The sequence below is a fragment of the Athene cunicularia genome, assembly GCF_003259725.1.
Source record: "Athene cunicularia isolate RWA chromosome 12 unlocalized genomic scaffold, athCun1 chr12_part1, whole genome shotgun sequence".
Classification (NCBI taxonomy): Eukaryota; Metazoa; Chordata; class Aves; order Strigiformes; family Strigidae; genus Athene; species Athene cunicularia.
Window position 1 is genome coordinate 2355622 of NW_020799116.1, and position 19017 is coordinate 2374638.

At 40.6% G+C, this 19017-nt stretch overlaps 1 protein-coding gene across 1 annotated transcript in view; it reads left to right on the top strand.

The window, feature by feature from the left end:
• LOC113484819 (netrin-4-like) overlaps nt 1–14124 on the top strand; it is a 51147-nt gene extending 37023 nt beyond the window's left edge. The window contains exons 6-10 of the mRNA XM_026857458.1: nt 5759–5972; nt 6748–6884; nt 7908–7976; nt 9942–10112; nt 10555–14124. Of these exons, the coding sequence (XP_026713259.1) occupies nt 5759–5972; nt 6748–6884; nt 7908–7976; nt 9942–10112; nt 10555–10691 (728 nt within the window). The 3' untranslated portion in view covers nt 10692–14124. The remainder of the gene's footprint in view (nt 1–5758; nt 5973–6747; nt 6885–7907; nt 7977–9941; nt 10113–10554) is intronic.
• The last annotated feature ends 4893 nt before the right edge of the window (nt 14125–19017 follow it).

The window sequence follows — 19017 nt, forward strand, 5'->3', positions numbered from 1 at the left end:
GAAACAGTGGGACCTCTAGGGAATGATTTAATGCAGTCTAATGTAGATGCCCAGCACAGATGAGATGAATTGCCGTCTAGAGGATATCTATATCTCTTCCTTGACTTAAGAGGGGTTCTGGATCGCTAGCCTGCACCTGAGTTTCTGTTGGTTGAGATGAATCTAATGGGTTTAACCCAGCATTACTGCATATAGGTAGGCATGACCCTATCTGTGCATGATTCAGGTCAGTGGGATCTTTCACAGTTAAGAGAAACCTGGGAGTGGGGTGGTTAGTCTGTGCTTTTATTTAAGGTGAGGAGGAGAATTCCCACAATGACATTTGACAAATTACCTTCATAGGGTAGTGTTTTGTATGATGAAAGAACTGATCCCAGAACACTTCCCCATGTGGTCTGCAGGCAGTGTGTAAGTGTGCACTTCATCTGTGCTGTACCTCTGAGAATTTTCAGGGAGTGTTTCACTACCCTGGTTATTATCAGTGACAGCAAAACCAGAAACACCAGTGCAGACAAGCAGAGCTGTTTTGGTTAGAACAGACTCAGTTTGACAGAGGAAGATTTTGTCTGCAGAACCGTCATCAGCTCCTTATGCCTCGAGCTGATATTAAACTGAAAAGCCTCTTGCAGGATGTAAGATAGAGACCCTCTTCTCCATCCTTTAGGTTGCAAAACTTGCACTGCTGTTAAATGTAATCTGGTGTAAATTGTTCAGGTTGTGTGACCCTAAAACTAACCCTGGTTACTCAGTAAAAAAACAGTTACTGTTTTGAGCGTTATTAATATGTAAGACACTAGACCACCAGGTGCATTTCTCCCATACCTCAGCCTGCTGATCATAAATTGAAGAGCTGCCACTTCTGGATTAGCATGTTTGTGAGGATTTAAATGTACCAATTCCAAGGCATCATCTCACTTTGAGGAAACAGTGCCAGACTAACAACACTAAATGAAAAACCCACCCACTGGGCAAGTGCTGAAAAGCAGTAATAAACTGCAAATGGATGATTTTGGTGAGAGCAACCTGGTCCTCAGCTTCCCATTTGAACTCAGAGGAAAAAAAAAACCTCAATGGGAGATCAAAACTTGACCCTTGTGTACAGTAGATACTGAGCTGGGAAAGGAAATCTGATGAAAAAGCTGAATGAAATGCTGTGCTAATCCCTTTGAGAAAGCACGCTTGAAGAGTGCTCTGCCATCCAGAGCAAAGTCTATGTTCAGCTGTGACATCCCCCTCAGGCTCCCAGAAAGTTAACAGGACACTGCCCAGGCCCAGAAAGAGTCTTTAAGCATTAGTCATAATAATGAACAGCATTCTCTCTTAATCACTGCTAGAAAAAAAGAGTTGTATAACAATTGGATGTCCTGGCACTATCCAAACCACCCTTTGCTGACCCTCCAATGTGAGACTGCAAAGACATTCCCTTGGAAAAAAACAAAAAAAAATCTGTTGAAATTTGACATGTAAGTGTGAATCTGCTATTTCTTTTTGTCTGCAGAGGTAGCTGCCTCTGATCCCTTTGCTTCTCCTGTTCCTAGCAGCTGGGGATGAATGAGAGCCAGGTTGTGTGCAGAGCCTTGTTTTGACACTACTTAGATCTATATTATAAAAAAAAAAGGAAGGCATGAAAAGAGCGAGGCACACACCTGCCTGTTATTGGGGGTGACAACACAGGATTAAGTAGTTTGGATATAGACTTGTATGGGAGCTTTGACTCGGAAGCCTAATCGTTTCCTAACCAATGGTTAGAAAAGCTGCCGTATCCTTGGCTCTTTCCTGTGGCTTATTTGAAGGCTTAAGGGATCCTTCTGAAATGGCACCCTCTTTTGTACTCACCCTTTGCTTAGCTTAAAAAACAATGCAGGCATGTAGAGCCATTTAAATGGGTCTCCAGGAAAACAAGCTTTTTTTACTCTAAGCAGAAGGGTTAAAAATTAAAATGTGCCCAGATGCACATGCACAAACACACACTCTGAAAAGCTCTGCTTCTCGTCCTTTTACTTTAGAGCAGAGGGAGTGAACTTTTAATTGTAATATCACAAAGGCCTGATCACATCTTGGTTCAAAGTCTGTCTTAATCAGCCCTGACCACACACACAGCTGTCTATCTTATTTCCTTCATTTAAGAAACATCATCGGCTGAGTCAATCCCCACATCTGACATGCTTCAAAAATTGCCCTGATTCAGTCATATGCTCCAAAGATGCACATGTATATATTTCAGATTCAAAAGGCTTTGTTTGATTTTTCGTTTTGCCTGTTTTTCATCAAATAGCCAGAGTTCTCATAGCTGTATCTTATGCAGCATTATTAGACAGAAGTTTAAGGCAAGATCTGTCAAAGTCCACTGAATTACTTGGAGCACTTGCTATTTTCCTGTAAGTTGGGACTGTACTGTTACAACCAATACTATATTTTACAACTGTGTCTAATTACATGGGAAAGACAGCTGTGCTGAGGGCAGACAGATTTATTGAGGACTTGAGTGGAGACTGCTGTATGAATTATTCATTTATCATTATTCTTTGTCTCCTCCTTTTTACAGTAGGTTCTGACAAAACAAACTTAGTATAGGAGTGAGACTAAAAGGCAAGAGGATGCTTTGTGATGTTTCATGACTGATAGCCAATTCTAAAGTACAATAATGAAATTTTTCATTACACTGCTGTCAAGGGGAGAACCCAAATAAACCAGCCATCTCTGAGCCAAAACTGTCTGCACACCGTCCCTAACATAATTGATGATGCCTTTGACAAACAAGGCCATTGTCATGTCGGCTGGTGTTTTGTTAGACAGGGAGGCGGATAGAGAGAAAACTAGGGTTTGCCAAGAGAAAAGAAGCAAAAATCAGCAGGGAAAGATGCTGTGTTGTCAAATATTGGGAAATGTAAAAGGGTGAGGTTTTAGAAACTTGCTTTTATGCTTCTTTAATTATGAGGTTTATCTGCAAATCTGGGGTACTATTAAACAGATAAAACCCAGTCATCAACAGCTGCCCTTTCAGCATGTGACATGTGGGCTCTTATTTTGGGAGTTACCTTAGATGCGCAACTGGGATTTTGGCCGTAATACTCTGGAAGCCAGACAATGTACACACCCAAGCTGAAATGCTAAACAAACACAGACTGAGTAAAGCGTTCGCAAGCCACTTGTATAACTCATCTGAAAGTGTTGTACATGTATTGATTCAGCTTGCTTTCTGATCCACCAGAAGCTGCCCCACTTTCTAATTGGGGAATATGTCTCACAGCTCATTTGAGAACATTAGTTTTACTGAACTGTAGCCCCAAAATGAGGAGAAAAAAAAAAAAAGGCACTTTTTTCCTACCTCCTCCTCAGCTTCTGCCGATGCTGTCAGTCATTGTCCTGTAATACTTTCCCTTAGGGATAGGATGGGAGAAGGTCTCATCTTCCTGAACCAGGATCTAGTCTCAGTTGGTGATAGGTAGTCTAATGATGCTAATGATTTGCCCATCTGTTATGTGACCCTAACTGATGAAACCTGAAAACCAGAAATAAAATGGGAATAAAGATGGACCCAGATGTTGCAGAAATGTAAGAAATTTAAGGTGAAAACTCCACAGGTAGATCCTACATATGGAGATATTACAGTGAAATCAGAAACCTGGATTCAAGCCAAACCAGATGTTGGCAACCTCTTAGTTCTTATGGCTCAGACCTGTCTGCAGTAAAGGAAGCGTGTGTTTCCCATCCTTATCCCCAAATCTATTACATCCATTTTTTTTCACTGACAGGTAGAACTAAGTGTCTCCTCTTTTAGGGTGATGTAGTCAGCCCTACAAAAATCTGGGCGAAAATAATTCAAGCTGAGCAGCAACAAATCAGAACTTGCCTTTGAAACTGTCAGTGCTAATGAGCACTTCATTGTTACACCTGCTCTCCAGAACTGACAGCAAAATCCCTGGGTTTGCTCCCAAAGTCAAGACTGCTTTGTGGCAAACAGGCGAGCCTGCTGCCATCCGCCAACCAGCTCATTGTGTTGAGTACATTGCCCATGACAGCACGCTTATTTTCTGTCCTTAGGCTATTGTGCTAGTGTCCCTTGAAAACAACGGACGGAGATCCGTCTACAGCAGAGTGTAATAATATTATTAAAAATACTGGCATAAAGAACATAGGGCATGGAGAAAAAAAATAACTACGTAGTAAGCAGATCGTAAGAGAAATGCCCTTAAAACAAAATTGCTCAGCCTTTTTCTTGTGCTATTTTCAGAAGACATTTTCTTTTCTTGACCATCAAATATGAGGTTGCAGATGAAAAGTGATTCTGTCCCTGCTACACTTCATAGCCATATACTTTGCCCTTCCCCTTGGAAAATGATGTGTGGAATCAGAGTGTTCATTTGGTATCTTATCCATGAGCCCATGAAGAAAAGTAGTTTGATTAGAAGCAATGATGGGCAAACTTCAAAAGCTCTGGAGATCATGTCTGGTTCAGATACGCATCCAAAAGGCTGGCCCCCGATCCAAGCTATCTAAACACCTTGGGTGTTCAATATTTAACTGAAAATCTCTGTTAAAGCAGGTCTTAGCCACAAGATTTTTAGACCTGCTCTCTTCCAGATGGATGAAGTAGTGATGCATTTCCATTTTGGTCTCTGCTACAAGCAAAAGCCACTTTGTTAGTATGAAAAAGCTGCTTTGTTAGTATGAAAAAGCACTGAAATATGAAGGCCTAGAGTTCAGCTTAGTTCTCATTTTAATCATACTTGTTTGAATATCAGAAGTGGGTATGTTTATTGCTTGTATTTTACCTTTACAGAGCTGTTGGCACAAGGCTTGACCATCTCATCTAATCTCTGCCCTGATGGAGTCAACTGTGTTGGCTTTGCACCACTATCTATGTATTCCTTTCCACCCCACTCCCTGATACTGCCACGCTGGGAACGTATTGGTGGTGTGGGATTATGACAATCCATTGCCTGTGAAGGCAGAGTTGCCCACAGGAGCTCTAATTGCCTGTTTTACCGCCATGTTGCCTTGAGTTGCCAGGCTGGTGTCAAACTGGCAATAGCATTAAAAAGATCTGGGTTTTCTTCCTCCTGTTTGCTCATCTCCATCTACATGCAAAATATGTCTAGTGAGTTTAGAGATTTTCTCTCATTCTGTCTACCTTCCTTACAACAAATCTGCTCATGTATCTGTACAAAAAATTTCATCAGCTTCCTTACACACGTGCAGTACTTCATGGTGAGATATGTCCCTTAGAACTTCTACTAAAGGAAATTTGTTGGACTCCTTGGAGGCAGAAATCGAAAAAATGTTTCAGGTCACCTGAACCACCTGTATAAGCTGTATCTAACCCCAGAGGAACCAGTAGTTTTGTGATCTCTGTGTTCACAGGAAAGACAATAGCTTTCATTTTCTACCTTGCCCATGCTAGTAAATTTTTTTGCAAAACATTTAAAAGTGAATCACCCTTTAAAAATCAAGACACAGTGGAGACTTCCTGTCACCGCTTCAAAACCCCGTATAGTCAAGATTTGTGTAGCAGGGAAGAACTGACTTTCACACAAAAATGGGTCCCAGTTGTACTTGGTTTGTTGTGTGTAATGAGTTAAAAAGAAACAAAAATAATATTGCAAATGTAGGCTGACAACACCGTGTTTACTGGTTCTGACTTAAATCTACTGAGCGTAAGGAAGAGGGCGTGAGTTTATCGGGCTTGCAAAAATGTCACTTAACCAGATGACCCCTGGGCACATAATCTCAGTCACCTCTTACCGTATCTCCATAGCTTGCGCCTGCCAGCCAATGGGTTCAGCCAACGCAACTTTCAGCAGAAGCTGGCGATGCCACCCCAAGACGGGATTCTGCTACTGCAAGCCAGGTGTGGCGGGCCCCAACTGCGATAGATGTCTCATGGGCTACTGGGGCTTTGGAGAAAATGGCTGTCGCCCTTGTGACTGTGCCAGAGACTGCGACCAGCATACTGGAAACTGTTTCAATGGGTAAAGCAGCCCTCCTTTGGGTTCATTTTGAGATGGGATTCTGTGAAATGAAACAAAGATTAACTGATATATTGCAGCACTGAAAGTAACTGGAGGACGCTGGAGGGTGCGCAATCGTTTGAACAGGTGGCTGTAAATCATAAAAGGTTTCTTAGATTCCATTCAGTGGCTGGCATGCTCTGAAGTCCAGCGTATTATCCAAGGCAATCTTGCAATGATGACCTTTTGCAGTAATAATAGGCAACTCCACAACCCCATGGAAATATGTAATAGCGTACACCTGTTCGCCTTGGAAATAGATGGAGGAGTCTGGAGAGCTTGCCTTTCATCTATGCCCAGGGTAGAATGAATTACAAGGTCTCCCTCTTGTTCTTAGAGGACAGGCATCTGTACCCCAAACATGCATTAATCAGTGCAGAAATCCTACGATGTGCTGAGTGACTGCAGTTTTATGGGTCCTGCAGCTGTCCTCAGTTCCTAGTGACATCAACAAGTAGTCACTAACTTTGAGTTACTTTTTTTAATAAAAACAAGTAAGTAAGAGCAAAAAAGGCCCAATACGTAGTTACTTTAAAAATACCAGGTCAGCAGTAGTAAGGCCTAAATAAAAGCCTAGATCTTGTGATCTCTCCCTATGGCATGAAGTTGTGCTCTCATTTGCACTCCCAACCCGAAGCAAGCAAGCTCATCTGTGGATACAGACACGTGCTATAAACACCTGCTTCCCACCCATCTCGTGTCCTAAGTAAGTCTTCTGTTTTCCGTGTCCCTTCAGCTATGACAATGAGCCATTCTTTAACATCCCCATTGGGGGACGAATCCCTGACCCTGTGCAAATGCCAAGCAACGAGAGCGAAGAGGAGTGGAAATGGAATGACCACGAGCAGGGATTTTCTGCCCTGAGGCACCCAGGTACAGCCCAGAGTCTGGGAACATTTAGTAACTTCACTCGGTGCCAGTTCTTTCTTCTCTCCACCCCAACGTAAATTCCCCCACTCATCTCTAGTTTGCCTGGCCCCATCTGCTGGCAACATCTGCTAATCAGAACTATATAGGTTACCATTACACTTACATTGCTATTTTCCAAACCACCTGTACTGTCCAACTTCGGTTTGGGAAATTGATGAGTCATGAATAAGACTGTGTGGAAAAAATACTCTCCTTTTGTTGTTGTAATTACAGTCGTAATGTTTATGATTTTACACAGCTCCTGCTCAGGCGTTCAGTTGCTGTTCAGAACTTCAAATGCTATTTGTAAAAAGATCACGACAGCTGTCACTGAAACGCACCACCTCTAGGGTGGAATGCAAATGATTTTAAGGGTAAGATATTCTTTGTGGCACAACAGCTCAGGAGAGAAAGTCAGGCATACTGTATCCAGCTAAAGGTACAAAGGAGGCTTACAGAATGAGGTGGAGCCTTGAATACCGAACTAGTTCTCAGTTTTGCACGCCGTGCAGGAAGGTCGGCACTGAGCAGCATCCGTGGCTTTGTAAGACCCAGAGGTAACACTGCCACCTATTGCAGAGCTTGACTTTCCTGAGAGGGCTATTACCCTAATACCAGCAAGGATCAGAATTTCTTAGCTTATGGGATTGAACAAGGGTATTAGTACTTACATGATTTACACCTGGATCTTATTCTTACAAATCTCTTTATTAGTATCAGTATATTAACTGTACAATAGACCCCATGAGGGCTGCATTTTACTTGACATTACTGATCAGATTTCAGAACAATTATTGTATCATGTAACAAGAAACAGATGTGTAAATAATTGAGCTCACTCTCAAACTTACTTTTAAGGTCTACCAAATGATGGGAGTTAGATATCTATAACTTTATAACCAAGTATCATTTGCTGCTGCTTTTTTCCCATTTGCTTCGTGTCCTGGCTCTTCTCCAACCCTTTGCATTCTGCGGTTGCCCTGCTAGAAAAGTGTGTGTGCAAAGAAAAGGTGCTTGGAAGCGTCGCTGACTTCTGCCAAATGAAATATGCTTATGGTAAGTGGGTAAGATGCCCTCAAGGTACGATAATTTCACAGTGTTCTCTCTATTCACGTTATTAGCTGATAGCTATGCAAAATGACAGGACTGGCTAAGTCATGAAATAAGAGGTAGGATTTCTTCTGCCTTTTTTGTCTAGTGATGTGTTCAACTCCTGATCAGAACTGAATAGCATTTCTCATGCAAGGTTCCATGGTGTCTCCTCTCCAACCAGTCAGCTTCCCCCTTTACAGCATAAAGAGTGTGAGAATTATAACTCAGGGGAATGGTTGGCCTCTACATCAAGAATAAACGATAAAAGCCTTGCATCTAAACTGCCACTGGTTTTGCTCTCATTATGCAAGTTCAAATGGCCATGTTCATTTACCAAGAAGGTATTTAATACTGTAATTTATGAACACCTGGTCCACACCATCCCATGAAGCAAGAAAGGAAAGCTCTGGGATCCAAAGGTTTGATGTGCTTGTGTCACGACACAACAAAGCCTGCTTGTGGGGCTGATCTAGATGAGACTACCCTGCCAAAAAGTTATGGGATCCTATTAAAGGAACTGAAATTTATCATGGTAACCAGATGTTGGGCCACAAAACAAAAATGCCTTTTCTGGTTATTTGTGCAATCATGGAATTTTAGCCATGTGACATGCCTGCAGTCTGACGGTGTCACGTCCCGCTCAGACAAGGGAGACAAGGGACTCAGATTCGTAAATCCCCAATGGAGCAGACAACAAGTCTCCAAGTCCAAACATTTATTAACTACCCACAATGTACTAATTGGACACACGATAATTGGCTTAAGTATATAGCAAGTTGTGGTTAGCAATAGAATATGCCCTGCATTTCTGAATGGGAAAGTGAAAAGAGGGAGATAGAGGGGATGGGGAAATACAGATCACGGGTCTGGGTTTCTGCGCTGACCCCACCAGCGAGGGTTCCAGGAGGCAGCCATTGTCTTCACTTGCATCCATCTTCTTTGCTTCACTGTACTCTCCTGGCCCCTTCACCCCTCTTTCTTCCCCCCGTCTTGATTTAGACCCACTTTCCTTGGGTCCATCCCCTAGGTTGACCCACATACCTACGTATCCCATGTCCAGGGAAGGGTAAGGTGTTTCATGGGATGATGCAATTAGCATGATCATGTCAGCCTTCGTTAGCATACTGAGGGGTGTTAATTTTAATATGCATTTCATGGATAATGAAGCAAAGGTCATTCACTGGACAGATGGCTCTTGAAATGTGCCCAGGTGCACCAGAGCAGAGCTGTTCTGCCTCCACAGGACTCCCTCCTCTGGCTGCATCTTGTGTTATTGGGGCAGCCTTATCAGCTTTGACCTCCATACCATGTGCCTTGTGACTCATAGTTTTGTCTTGCAAGTGTTTGAGGCATTTCTCCTATCAGCTTTAACTTTTGCTTTCTCAGGCTGCTTTTTTTTAGTTTCTCACAGGCCTGGTTTCTCATCTCTCAGACAGGAAACTTCTTGACTTCCTTCCTGTAGAGCAGACAGTCCCTTCCCACATGACAAAATTTTTGAGAGGCCAGTATTAAAGTTCAACACAAGTTTTCAAACTGCGAAATATAAAGCCTAGAATCAGTACGCTTAAAATCAGACTGTTAGCTGCTGATCTGTTTTTTCCACCCTTCTTGGATGTGTATACATACGTATACACATACATGTGCTTTCCTACAATTTCCAAGCATTTGACATCAGCCAATTAAAAAGTAGTTGCTAAATAACATGGTGAAAGGATCAGTTAGCTACTTCCATTGAAAAATGTAGGTTTTCTTCTCCAAATTTTAGAACCATGACTGAAATGGACAAGCATTGGAATGCACTTCCTGTACAACTGCAGTGTTTTTTCATGTCTCCTTTCAAGGTGTTAAAATTCTACCTTTTTAGCAGTATAACACAAAATTCATCTAGAAATTTGTTGTTGTTCTCTATCTTGATGTGCTTTCTGGCAGTGATAAAAGCAAGAATCCTATCAGCTCATGACAAAGGGACCCATGCAGAAGTTGTTGTGAAAGTGAAGAAGGTCCTGAAATCAGGCAAAGTGAAAATTGCTCGGAGCAACAGAAGCATTTACCCAGAATCCTGGACCAACAGGGGATGCACATGTCCCATTCTCAATCCTGGTAAGGACAAAATGCTTACCGTGAATATTCCTTCCCCTGTAAACAGTGGTGACAACTCGGTATGAACATTAGCTATGGCTACTCAACACTTCCCATCAGCCTTTCTGGGGCAGAGTCCTTCGATTCATCCACACCAAAGAGGGAGACAATAGACAGCTGCAGTAAAAAGCATTTTCTTATCAGAGAACAAAGTTTTACCAAAGCCCTCCAGGAAATTTTTTAATTTCCGTGACTTGTGACTAGAATAATGTTTGCGAGGAAAAAAGAAATCCCTGTATTTTTATGTCCCTGTATTTCTATGTTCCTCACTCTGCATTTTCACATCATGCTTTACTTCTTTGATGCTACATGCCAGATCTTTATGAAATAGAGAAATTCTGCATTTAGTTCTGTTTTCTTCTATTTATTGACCGAAGTTTTTCTTTTTTTTTAAAAAAACTAGGTACTGACTATCTTATAGCAGGCCAGGAGGACTCTAGGACCAGCAAACTCCTTGTGAACATGAACAGCCTGGTGAAACCCTGGAAAGCGTATTTGGGAAAACAAGTATCAGATATTCTTCGAACTGGGTGCAAATAATTTCTGCTTCAGAAATTACAGTGCTGAACTTTGCCTTTTAGTAACACTGCAGTGAAAGGTGTAGTTAGTTCACGTGTTTCCATTCAACATGCTCCTTGCTGAAGTGATGAAAGCAGACTTACCATCCTTTCTCCTTTCACTGCTTAAGACAGGAAACTTGGGACATGGCTACTTTTTTCAGAAGAACACACAGCCTTATCATACAAAATTAACTAGTGCATCATACATAGGTTACAAGTCGGTTCTTAATTTGAGCTTGATTCCACCCAGAGAATCACTTTACAAGGCAAAACTAAAGATATGGATTAGTGTTTCCACACTCCAGGTCAGAGCCTGATATTAATATGTAAAAGCTGCTTACATAATACATTCATTACTTGGAGTTTTCTTTATAAGTGACCACTAACAGGCAGCAGTTTATTTCAGCTTTACAAGTGGCATAATACTAAACAAGCATGTCAAACAACATGTATTTAAAAGAGCTCAGATTGATTTAACATCAGAGTGTAATTATGCCAATACAACAGGTTGCTTTCTAGAAGGCAATTATAATCCCATTGCTGAACAGAAACACACTAACATGTGACTTATCTTGGGACAAGTTCCTTTACAGATGTACATTGCTATCATCAATGCTTAGTGCTGAGGTCTGCTGCAGAAACCACTTTGGCTCAAACTTGATTCCAAAACCAGCCCTTGCTCTCTAAGGTCATTTTGCTCTTTGCTCTAGTACTTCAGTCTGTAACACAACAAAGGTTTCACAGTAATTACAACTAAAAAGCCTTAATGCTAAGGGAAGGGCCAAAACACGAGGAACTAGCAGCTGCTCTAATGTTGAGTTTCTAATGCTACAAAGGCAGGAGGTGGTAAATGGATCGGCTGGACTATGTACTAGATGAGGTAGCTGTAGTTCCTGTGAGAGCAACCTGGCTATCTGAACTGTCCTCGGACCACTGGCATTTGATTCTGCTTTATTTCTCTTGGTCACACTTCAGGTTGATATACTGAAGATAGGCTTCCTTCCCCTTGTGCTTGAGGATTATTTGTCCCTCCACAAAAGCATAGGAGTGGTAATATCTGCACTCTAGGTAAAAATAGTTCTGTTCTGCAAAAGCATTATTACTAAATCAATTTTACCCTACCCTATAGTAATTAAGAGGTAGCTACTTAAATCACTCCCTAACATGGTATTTTGAGGAAAGTGTAGTTTAAGACCTGCATCCTCTGTTTAAGGACTCAAGAGCAAATGAAGCTGGTTGGAACACATTCCCTCTTCAAGTAAAGCAGGAAGAGTCAGTCTATTCTTCCAGGGGATTATGGAGAAAAAGCATGTATATGTGCTACTTTTGCATGTTTCTATTCCATGTCTGTAATTTAATGCTCTCAGGAAAGAGGAGATATTTAGCACTGAAACACATAGAGTATCTAGAAAAACCTAATACTAGTGCAGAATGATGGAAGTCCTAGTCTACAACTTAGGCTATCAGATCGTTCTCTATCACTGGGAACTGGAAAATCAGCTTCTTTCATTCCATTTGTTGCCATTTTGCTTTTAACTTCATGTTGGCTGAACAGTAGAAAATTCCTCAGCTCATTTGGAAATGGATGACAGGCAGATAGTTACAGAATAAAAGCCCCACTTTTTTCCCCAAGAGTGCATTAACAGTGTTTCTTCCTTCCCCCCCTTTTCAGGAAGTTTCCCCTTCTCCATTGCTTTCCCTCTTTCACTTCATTATTTATTTGTTGTTACCTAAAGTGGTATCCAACAACGTGGCATTTCCACCAAGCCCTTTAATTAACGCAATAAAACACTTTTTAACCGAGGAATTTGGCTTAATTTGAAATGTCAGTTTACAGAAATTAACAGCATAGCAACTGCTTTCTTTACTGTCTCCAGAAATCATCTCACAACAAAAAGATTGACAAGTTCTCTTTCAAATATCAATAAAGATGTGTACATGAATTTACAGTCTGTTCTCAAAGGACCTCTCAGAATAAATGAAAATCAAGTGTAGGTTTAGAACGAGGCTGAGGAACATGCTTTTCAACAGAGGCCATTTTACCTGCAGGGGATCTTATTTAATGATGAACATAATGCGTTGTGGTTATAGTCAGTATCATATTAAAACAAACTCCCATATTCCACTTTTTGTGCCAGATTGGTGATTTTGTGGGGAGGGTAAATGTCTGTGTAGTTCCTTTCTGTGGAGGAAAGTAATTTTTTAACATTTACAAGCATTTCTAGCTACCACTAGTAGAAATACTATTTGGAACTAGAATATTGATACCCTGGTGTGTTCTCTTGGGGCCTGCTATAATACAGTGATTAATGACTACTAAATGCAAACACTGTTGTATGCAAACAAGACAGCCATCAATATATTACACATCTCAGATATCTCAAAAGGAGGCAACGCATACACACGTTACAGAAAAAGCAAGTAGAGTGGGGGAACCCAAAAATACTCAGCTAACTTCCTTCCCTCCTTCTATTTCCCATTCTTTTGGAATCTCTAATTTACTTGCTGGTACTTGTATAGCTAACTACTTCATTCCCTCCATTAGTTAGAAACATTGCACATTTTGTTTCAGCTACTAGCTTGTGTTTAATGGTTTTGCTCAACAGAGCAACGGGTATTCTGTAAGCATGGAAATCAATTTTAAAGTGAAAGCACATTAGTGCAAGTCAACACTGGAAGTTGATTTTTTATTGGTATCACTACTTCTGCTAATCAGGTATCTCTGAGTTCACTGAGAGAAAAAAAATAAAACAATTCCAACTCACACAGAGTTAACCATGTTCCATCTTTGTTCTGCAGTGCTACAATCCAGGTAGCCTGTCTGAAAATAAGTGTCTCAACAGAAATGAACTGCATAGATCAAGTTAGAACAGCTACTGATTAAAGAAGAGATGAGAAAGTTTAATTTGATCACCATGAGAATTTGGCGAGGAAAAAAGTTATTTTCTTGTGTACTGGTACCTGAAAATAAGATGAGCACAAGACAGTGCAAGATGACAACTGTGTTCTAGTAGAAGCTGTTACATATTCCTCAGAAAAAGCAAACAAGGTCATACATAGTAAATTAAAAGCACTATCATAGAAGACATGGTATTCCTGTACCAAACCACAATTGTTTTGTAGGCCCGTCTACAGTATCACATATCTTGTGATCTTCTCTGGGACTGTGTGTCTTAGTGGCACAGCAATACAAAGAATACCAACATGGAAAATAGGATGCATCTGCTCAATACAGAAGTGGCTGGACAGCTTCTTTTAGTAGGTCTAAAATGGGACCTGTATTTAAACTGGCCACATGAACAACCCTACAGCACCCAAACAGATACGGCGTTTCACAAGCACTAACCACCACATATCAAGCAGTAGCAATGATGTATCACTTGGAAATCCTGCATAAGGATCAAATAAAAGCCTTTACCCATGAGAAAATTATCTGGAAAGCTGTGGAAAATTTGTAATAGAGCAGGTGATAGTTTGAACCAGAAGCAACTTTTTAAGATGGCAGCAAACTCAGGATTGCTGGAGGTCAAAGTAGCTGTAACAGCTGTGCAGCATGTGTATCCCAGACCACATGAACACTCTGCAATGTGGACCCTTAGGGCAGCAAAGGAGTTCATTAAAGGGTCATTGTTGAGTGCTGAGCCCTAACTCCACTGTACTGACATATCGCTACTAATGCTTCTCCAGCTTCTGCTCTTGGCAAGCAGCTAAGAAGGAAAACCTAGCTGTGCACAACCTTTGGGCATTGCTCTTCTGAGAGTGGCTCACTGCTATAAAGAGTAAGTTTTCTCTGTAGCATTTACCATGTCTCAGTTTTTCCATGCTGCTTGATGTAAGCTTTCTCTGAATTGATATAATTCACATGATGTGCTCCCTCAAGTCCACCAGACTGAAAAAGTTAGTGTGTTATTTGTTATGTGTTGTAGCACCTTTTTTTTTTTTGTACTTAAAACTTTAATTAAAAATACTCGGACACTTCTATTGATGTGAGGTTTGGGATCTGTTTTTAAATTTTAAACTATGGAATCCTCAAACCACATGTACATTAATTATTTTTCAGTTAATAAACCAAAACCACTCCAAACATCAGGTTCTTGCTTCAACAGTGTTATCACAGTCAGGCAAATAGAGAAAAGCATTTAGCTAGTAAGGCAACTGTGATACATGTTTTCCTACTGAGCAACTTACCAAAAAAAAGTACATGTGGTATGAGAACATGTACAGATTAGAAACACAGAACAGGTACAGTTAACATATGTAAGTGGCATGTTAATTTAATAACTGATCAAACCCAATCCTGCAAAATCTTACATGTAGGTACTTGCATGTGCTTAACTCCCCTAAGATACATACATATGAAGTTTTATGATGTGAGATCTAAAAAATACTTACTAGGACTAGGTCCTAAAACTGCTCCTTCACACAGAGCTGATTTGTAGGATGCAAGGCACGAAAACAGAAAAACAGGTAGGCCTTGAGAACCTCATACTCTAGCTATGAACTCACAGCCAAATTACTTAGTTTGACATTTTAAATAACTTCACACTGATCCATGAACCGGATTAGGTACTACCTTGCAATACTAAGAAAGAATTAACATTGGTGTTATAATTATTGCTGCACCTCTCCACTCCTCCTCCATTGCAAGGGTCTTCTCTCAGGTTCTCAGTACCACTAACAAACCATCAGCTCCAGAGGGGTTAAAAGCAGTTGAAAAACAACTGCAGACAGGCTGGTGCTGTTCAACAAAATGAAGTCATGTCCAATGAATAGAGCTGATTAAGAATAAATGACAAACTGCTGGTAGCTTCTCTACACTGTCCCACACTAACACTGCTAGAATTTTAATGAGAAGTAAAACAAGAGTCTAAGAAGCATATAATATCCTTTTTCTTCTTCCCTAGGAATAAGAAAGTAGGTTCTACCTATTTAGGTAACAACTTTCCTCAAAGAGATTCATTAACATGTGATCAGATAAGTGCCTTAGATGAACAGGAGACATCGCTGAAAGTTTAACAAGGACATTCTCAATAAAAACTGCATAGGATATAGATCTTGTTTCCAACACACCCTGCCAGATCCCCAGATCTAACAATCCTTAGAATAAACTGCAAGATAAACATCTCCCTCCAGACACCATTGCGTACATCATTGCTGTTGCAGGGAAGAAGGGGAAAAAAAGGTCATTGTCATATCTGAAGCAAGATCACATCTTTAGGAAAGTTACTAACCATAAGTTAAAGTTAGGTCTTTGAAATGAAGATGGGCTGTACTGCAGAGAAAAGCAGAAAAAAATCAATGAGTAACTTTTAAACACATTCTGTAAATGCAACTTTTATCTAATTTAAACTACTTTTCAGTAGTTCACTGTATTTTAGAGTGTATTTTGTGTTTAAAACAATCACCTATAAGAGACAAGTTTTATAGGCAATCTTTACCTGCATCAGGACACATGCTCCACTGATTCAAGTTTAAGCTGACTGCAGGAGCAACCCCACCCTAACAAGGTATCAAAACTTATGTATGAATTTGTGGCCTGCATTGTACAGGGATTCCAGCCACTTGATAAGTCCTACCCAGCCTTCAAAGCTGTGCCTTGTTTCACCACTGCGCTAACACCAGAATTACAAGGGTGTGTAACAAGTAAAGAATGATTAAAACTGGAAAACGCAAGTATTACATAGAAATATTGTACAAGGCAGTATTTTAGGAGCAATGATAAGAGTCTGTAGGACAAATACAGTTAAAACTACCTTTGTTAATTCTAAAAACTAAATGGACAAAATCCAGTTAGGTCTGTATCTGCATGTCACTGGGCTAAGTGATTTGTATTAAAAACTGTCATGGTTTAACCCCAAAGCCCTACGCAGATGCTCGCTCACTCCCTGCCCGGTAGGATGAGGGAGAGAACGGGAAGAGTAAAAGTGAGAAAACTCATGGGCTGAGATAAAGGCAGTTTAACAGGTAAAGCAAGAGCCACGCGCTCAAGTTAAACAAGGAATTCCTTCCCCACGGGCAGGCAGGCGCTCAGCCATCTCCGGCACAGCCGGGCTCCAGCACACCCAATGGTTCCTTGGGCAGACAAACGCCATCACTCCAAACGTCCCCCATCTCCCTCCTCCTTCCCCCAGCTGTATAAGCTGAGCATGGCACCCCAGGGGCTGGGACGCCCCTTTGGTCAGCTGGGGTCGCCTGTCCTGGCTGTGTCCCCTCCCAATTTCTTGTGCCCCCCCGCCCAGGCCCCTCGCTGGTGGGGTGAGGAGCAGAAAAGGCCTTGACTGTGTCCAGGCTGCTCAGCAATAACTAAACCGTCTCTGTATTATCAACACTGTTCCCAGCACAAACCCAAAGTGTAGCCATAGTAGCTACTGTGAAGAAAATTACTTCAGCCAAAACCAGCACAAACCCATATTCTGTTATATCTAGAAGTGCTTCAAACCTTGTTAACAGATCCTTTTATCTAAACTCTAATAAACATTTAATCACACTCAACACATCAGTTTTTACAGGACAGAGATCAAGCAAAAGGCACAGAATTAAATAAGAGCAATTACTTCATATTGAAAGCTTTCCTTCTCCTCACCGATCACTAATTTTGACTTGACATAGAAAAGCACCTGATATACAATGCATAAAATCATTACAAAATTATTCCACGCAGGAAATTTCTCAAACACATTTGAATCTACTATTCCCCAAGAATCATTATTTATGAAGAAAGAGAGACACATTAGAACAAGACAGCAACATGCAGCTCTAAGTTTTGTATCCAGACAATTCTTATCATCTGCTTATTCCACATGCCTGCCACATATTACCAGGGATCATTTTATCATTGTTATTACATACTAAAATAACCACCAATTGATTTTAGATTTAAAATGGGAGCATGCAACTATAAGAGGAAAATCATGTAAACAAAGCAATGGTGAGAAAGGTATCATCACATAGAGAACTGCATAGCAGTTTACATAGCAAAAAAAAAAATTCCAATTTGTTTTTTTTCGCCATACATCTAGACTTAAAATAAGTCTACTTTTACGAGATAGAAAAGATTCTCCATGTAAAATCTGTAATACTTTCAAGGGATATATAATGGTCAAGAAAGACAACTTGACCTTAAAATGGCATAAAAATCAGCTGCAGAATCCACACTGAATAGCTTCTCTTTCTTTACTTTCATGGGTCCAAGGAAGTGGCAATAGGTATTTAGTGTTGACCAACCCTCCAATTCCTAATTTTTCTCTAAATTCAAGCTACATTCCATGGTTGTCATGAACTTAAAATCCAGAAGGAGGCTGACTGCCTTTTACTTCTCTTAACACAGCAAAATACAAATTCCATGGCAAGAAATGTACTTTAAGAACTAAACCAGCAAACAGAAGTGACTGGACTCTGTGTTTCACCATATAGCCCTAATTCCTTGTCAAGCAAATCTCTATTAATATTTTAAGTTTTTAATGGTAAAAAAAGGCTGGCACAGCAGGAGTAGAAGCAAAGGGGGAGGGGGGGAAGGAAAAAAAAAAGCATACATGAGGAAATGAGAGACTTGATTTTTTTTTTTTTTTTGGTGCAAATTACATCACTTCCACTTTTAAGGGATTATCCAGAACACAAATGCAGTGATGACAGTTATGCTAGTTTCTAATTTGACAAGGTTAGGAGGAAAAGAAAGTGATGATTTCCACAAAGACCTCCTTAGGATTAAAGCTATGACTGACTTTCTTCAAATACCTCAAACACATTACAGGGTGTTTTTCAGTTTCTGATGTGAGGCCCTTATACATATTCCATATCTTGGTCTAGCACAACACGTTACCAAGCCACAGGTGAGTCAGAAAGAAGCAACTCCATCCTAAACACACCTTCAAATATGTTACATTATATGGTGCGAGTTCCCGCTGTCAGTATTAGGTTCAGGTCCCTAGCTACCGTAGGACTGGGATTCTTGCATTTTATGTTTTGTACACATATGCTGTAAATACTGTTACAGAGAATAAATTCAAAACCTGCAGAGCATTGAGGCAACGTGGGAAAGAAAACCACAGCAGAAAAATAATAGGAGGCAAACCATTCTTAGAACAGAGCACTCCTTCACAAATGGCTCTTGCTTCTTCACAAATAACGCATTGGATTTCCATTTAAACAACCAAAAGCCCGGGTGCATGTGATTTTTTTTTTTTTTTTTTTTTTTTTTTTTTTGTATTTGGTGCCCAGTGTTTATCTGATTGCCTATCTGATTTTCATGGTCCAATTGCCTAAGTGCCAAGGTTTATCACTGCTGCTTCTGTGCCCATTTACTCAGG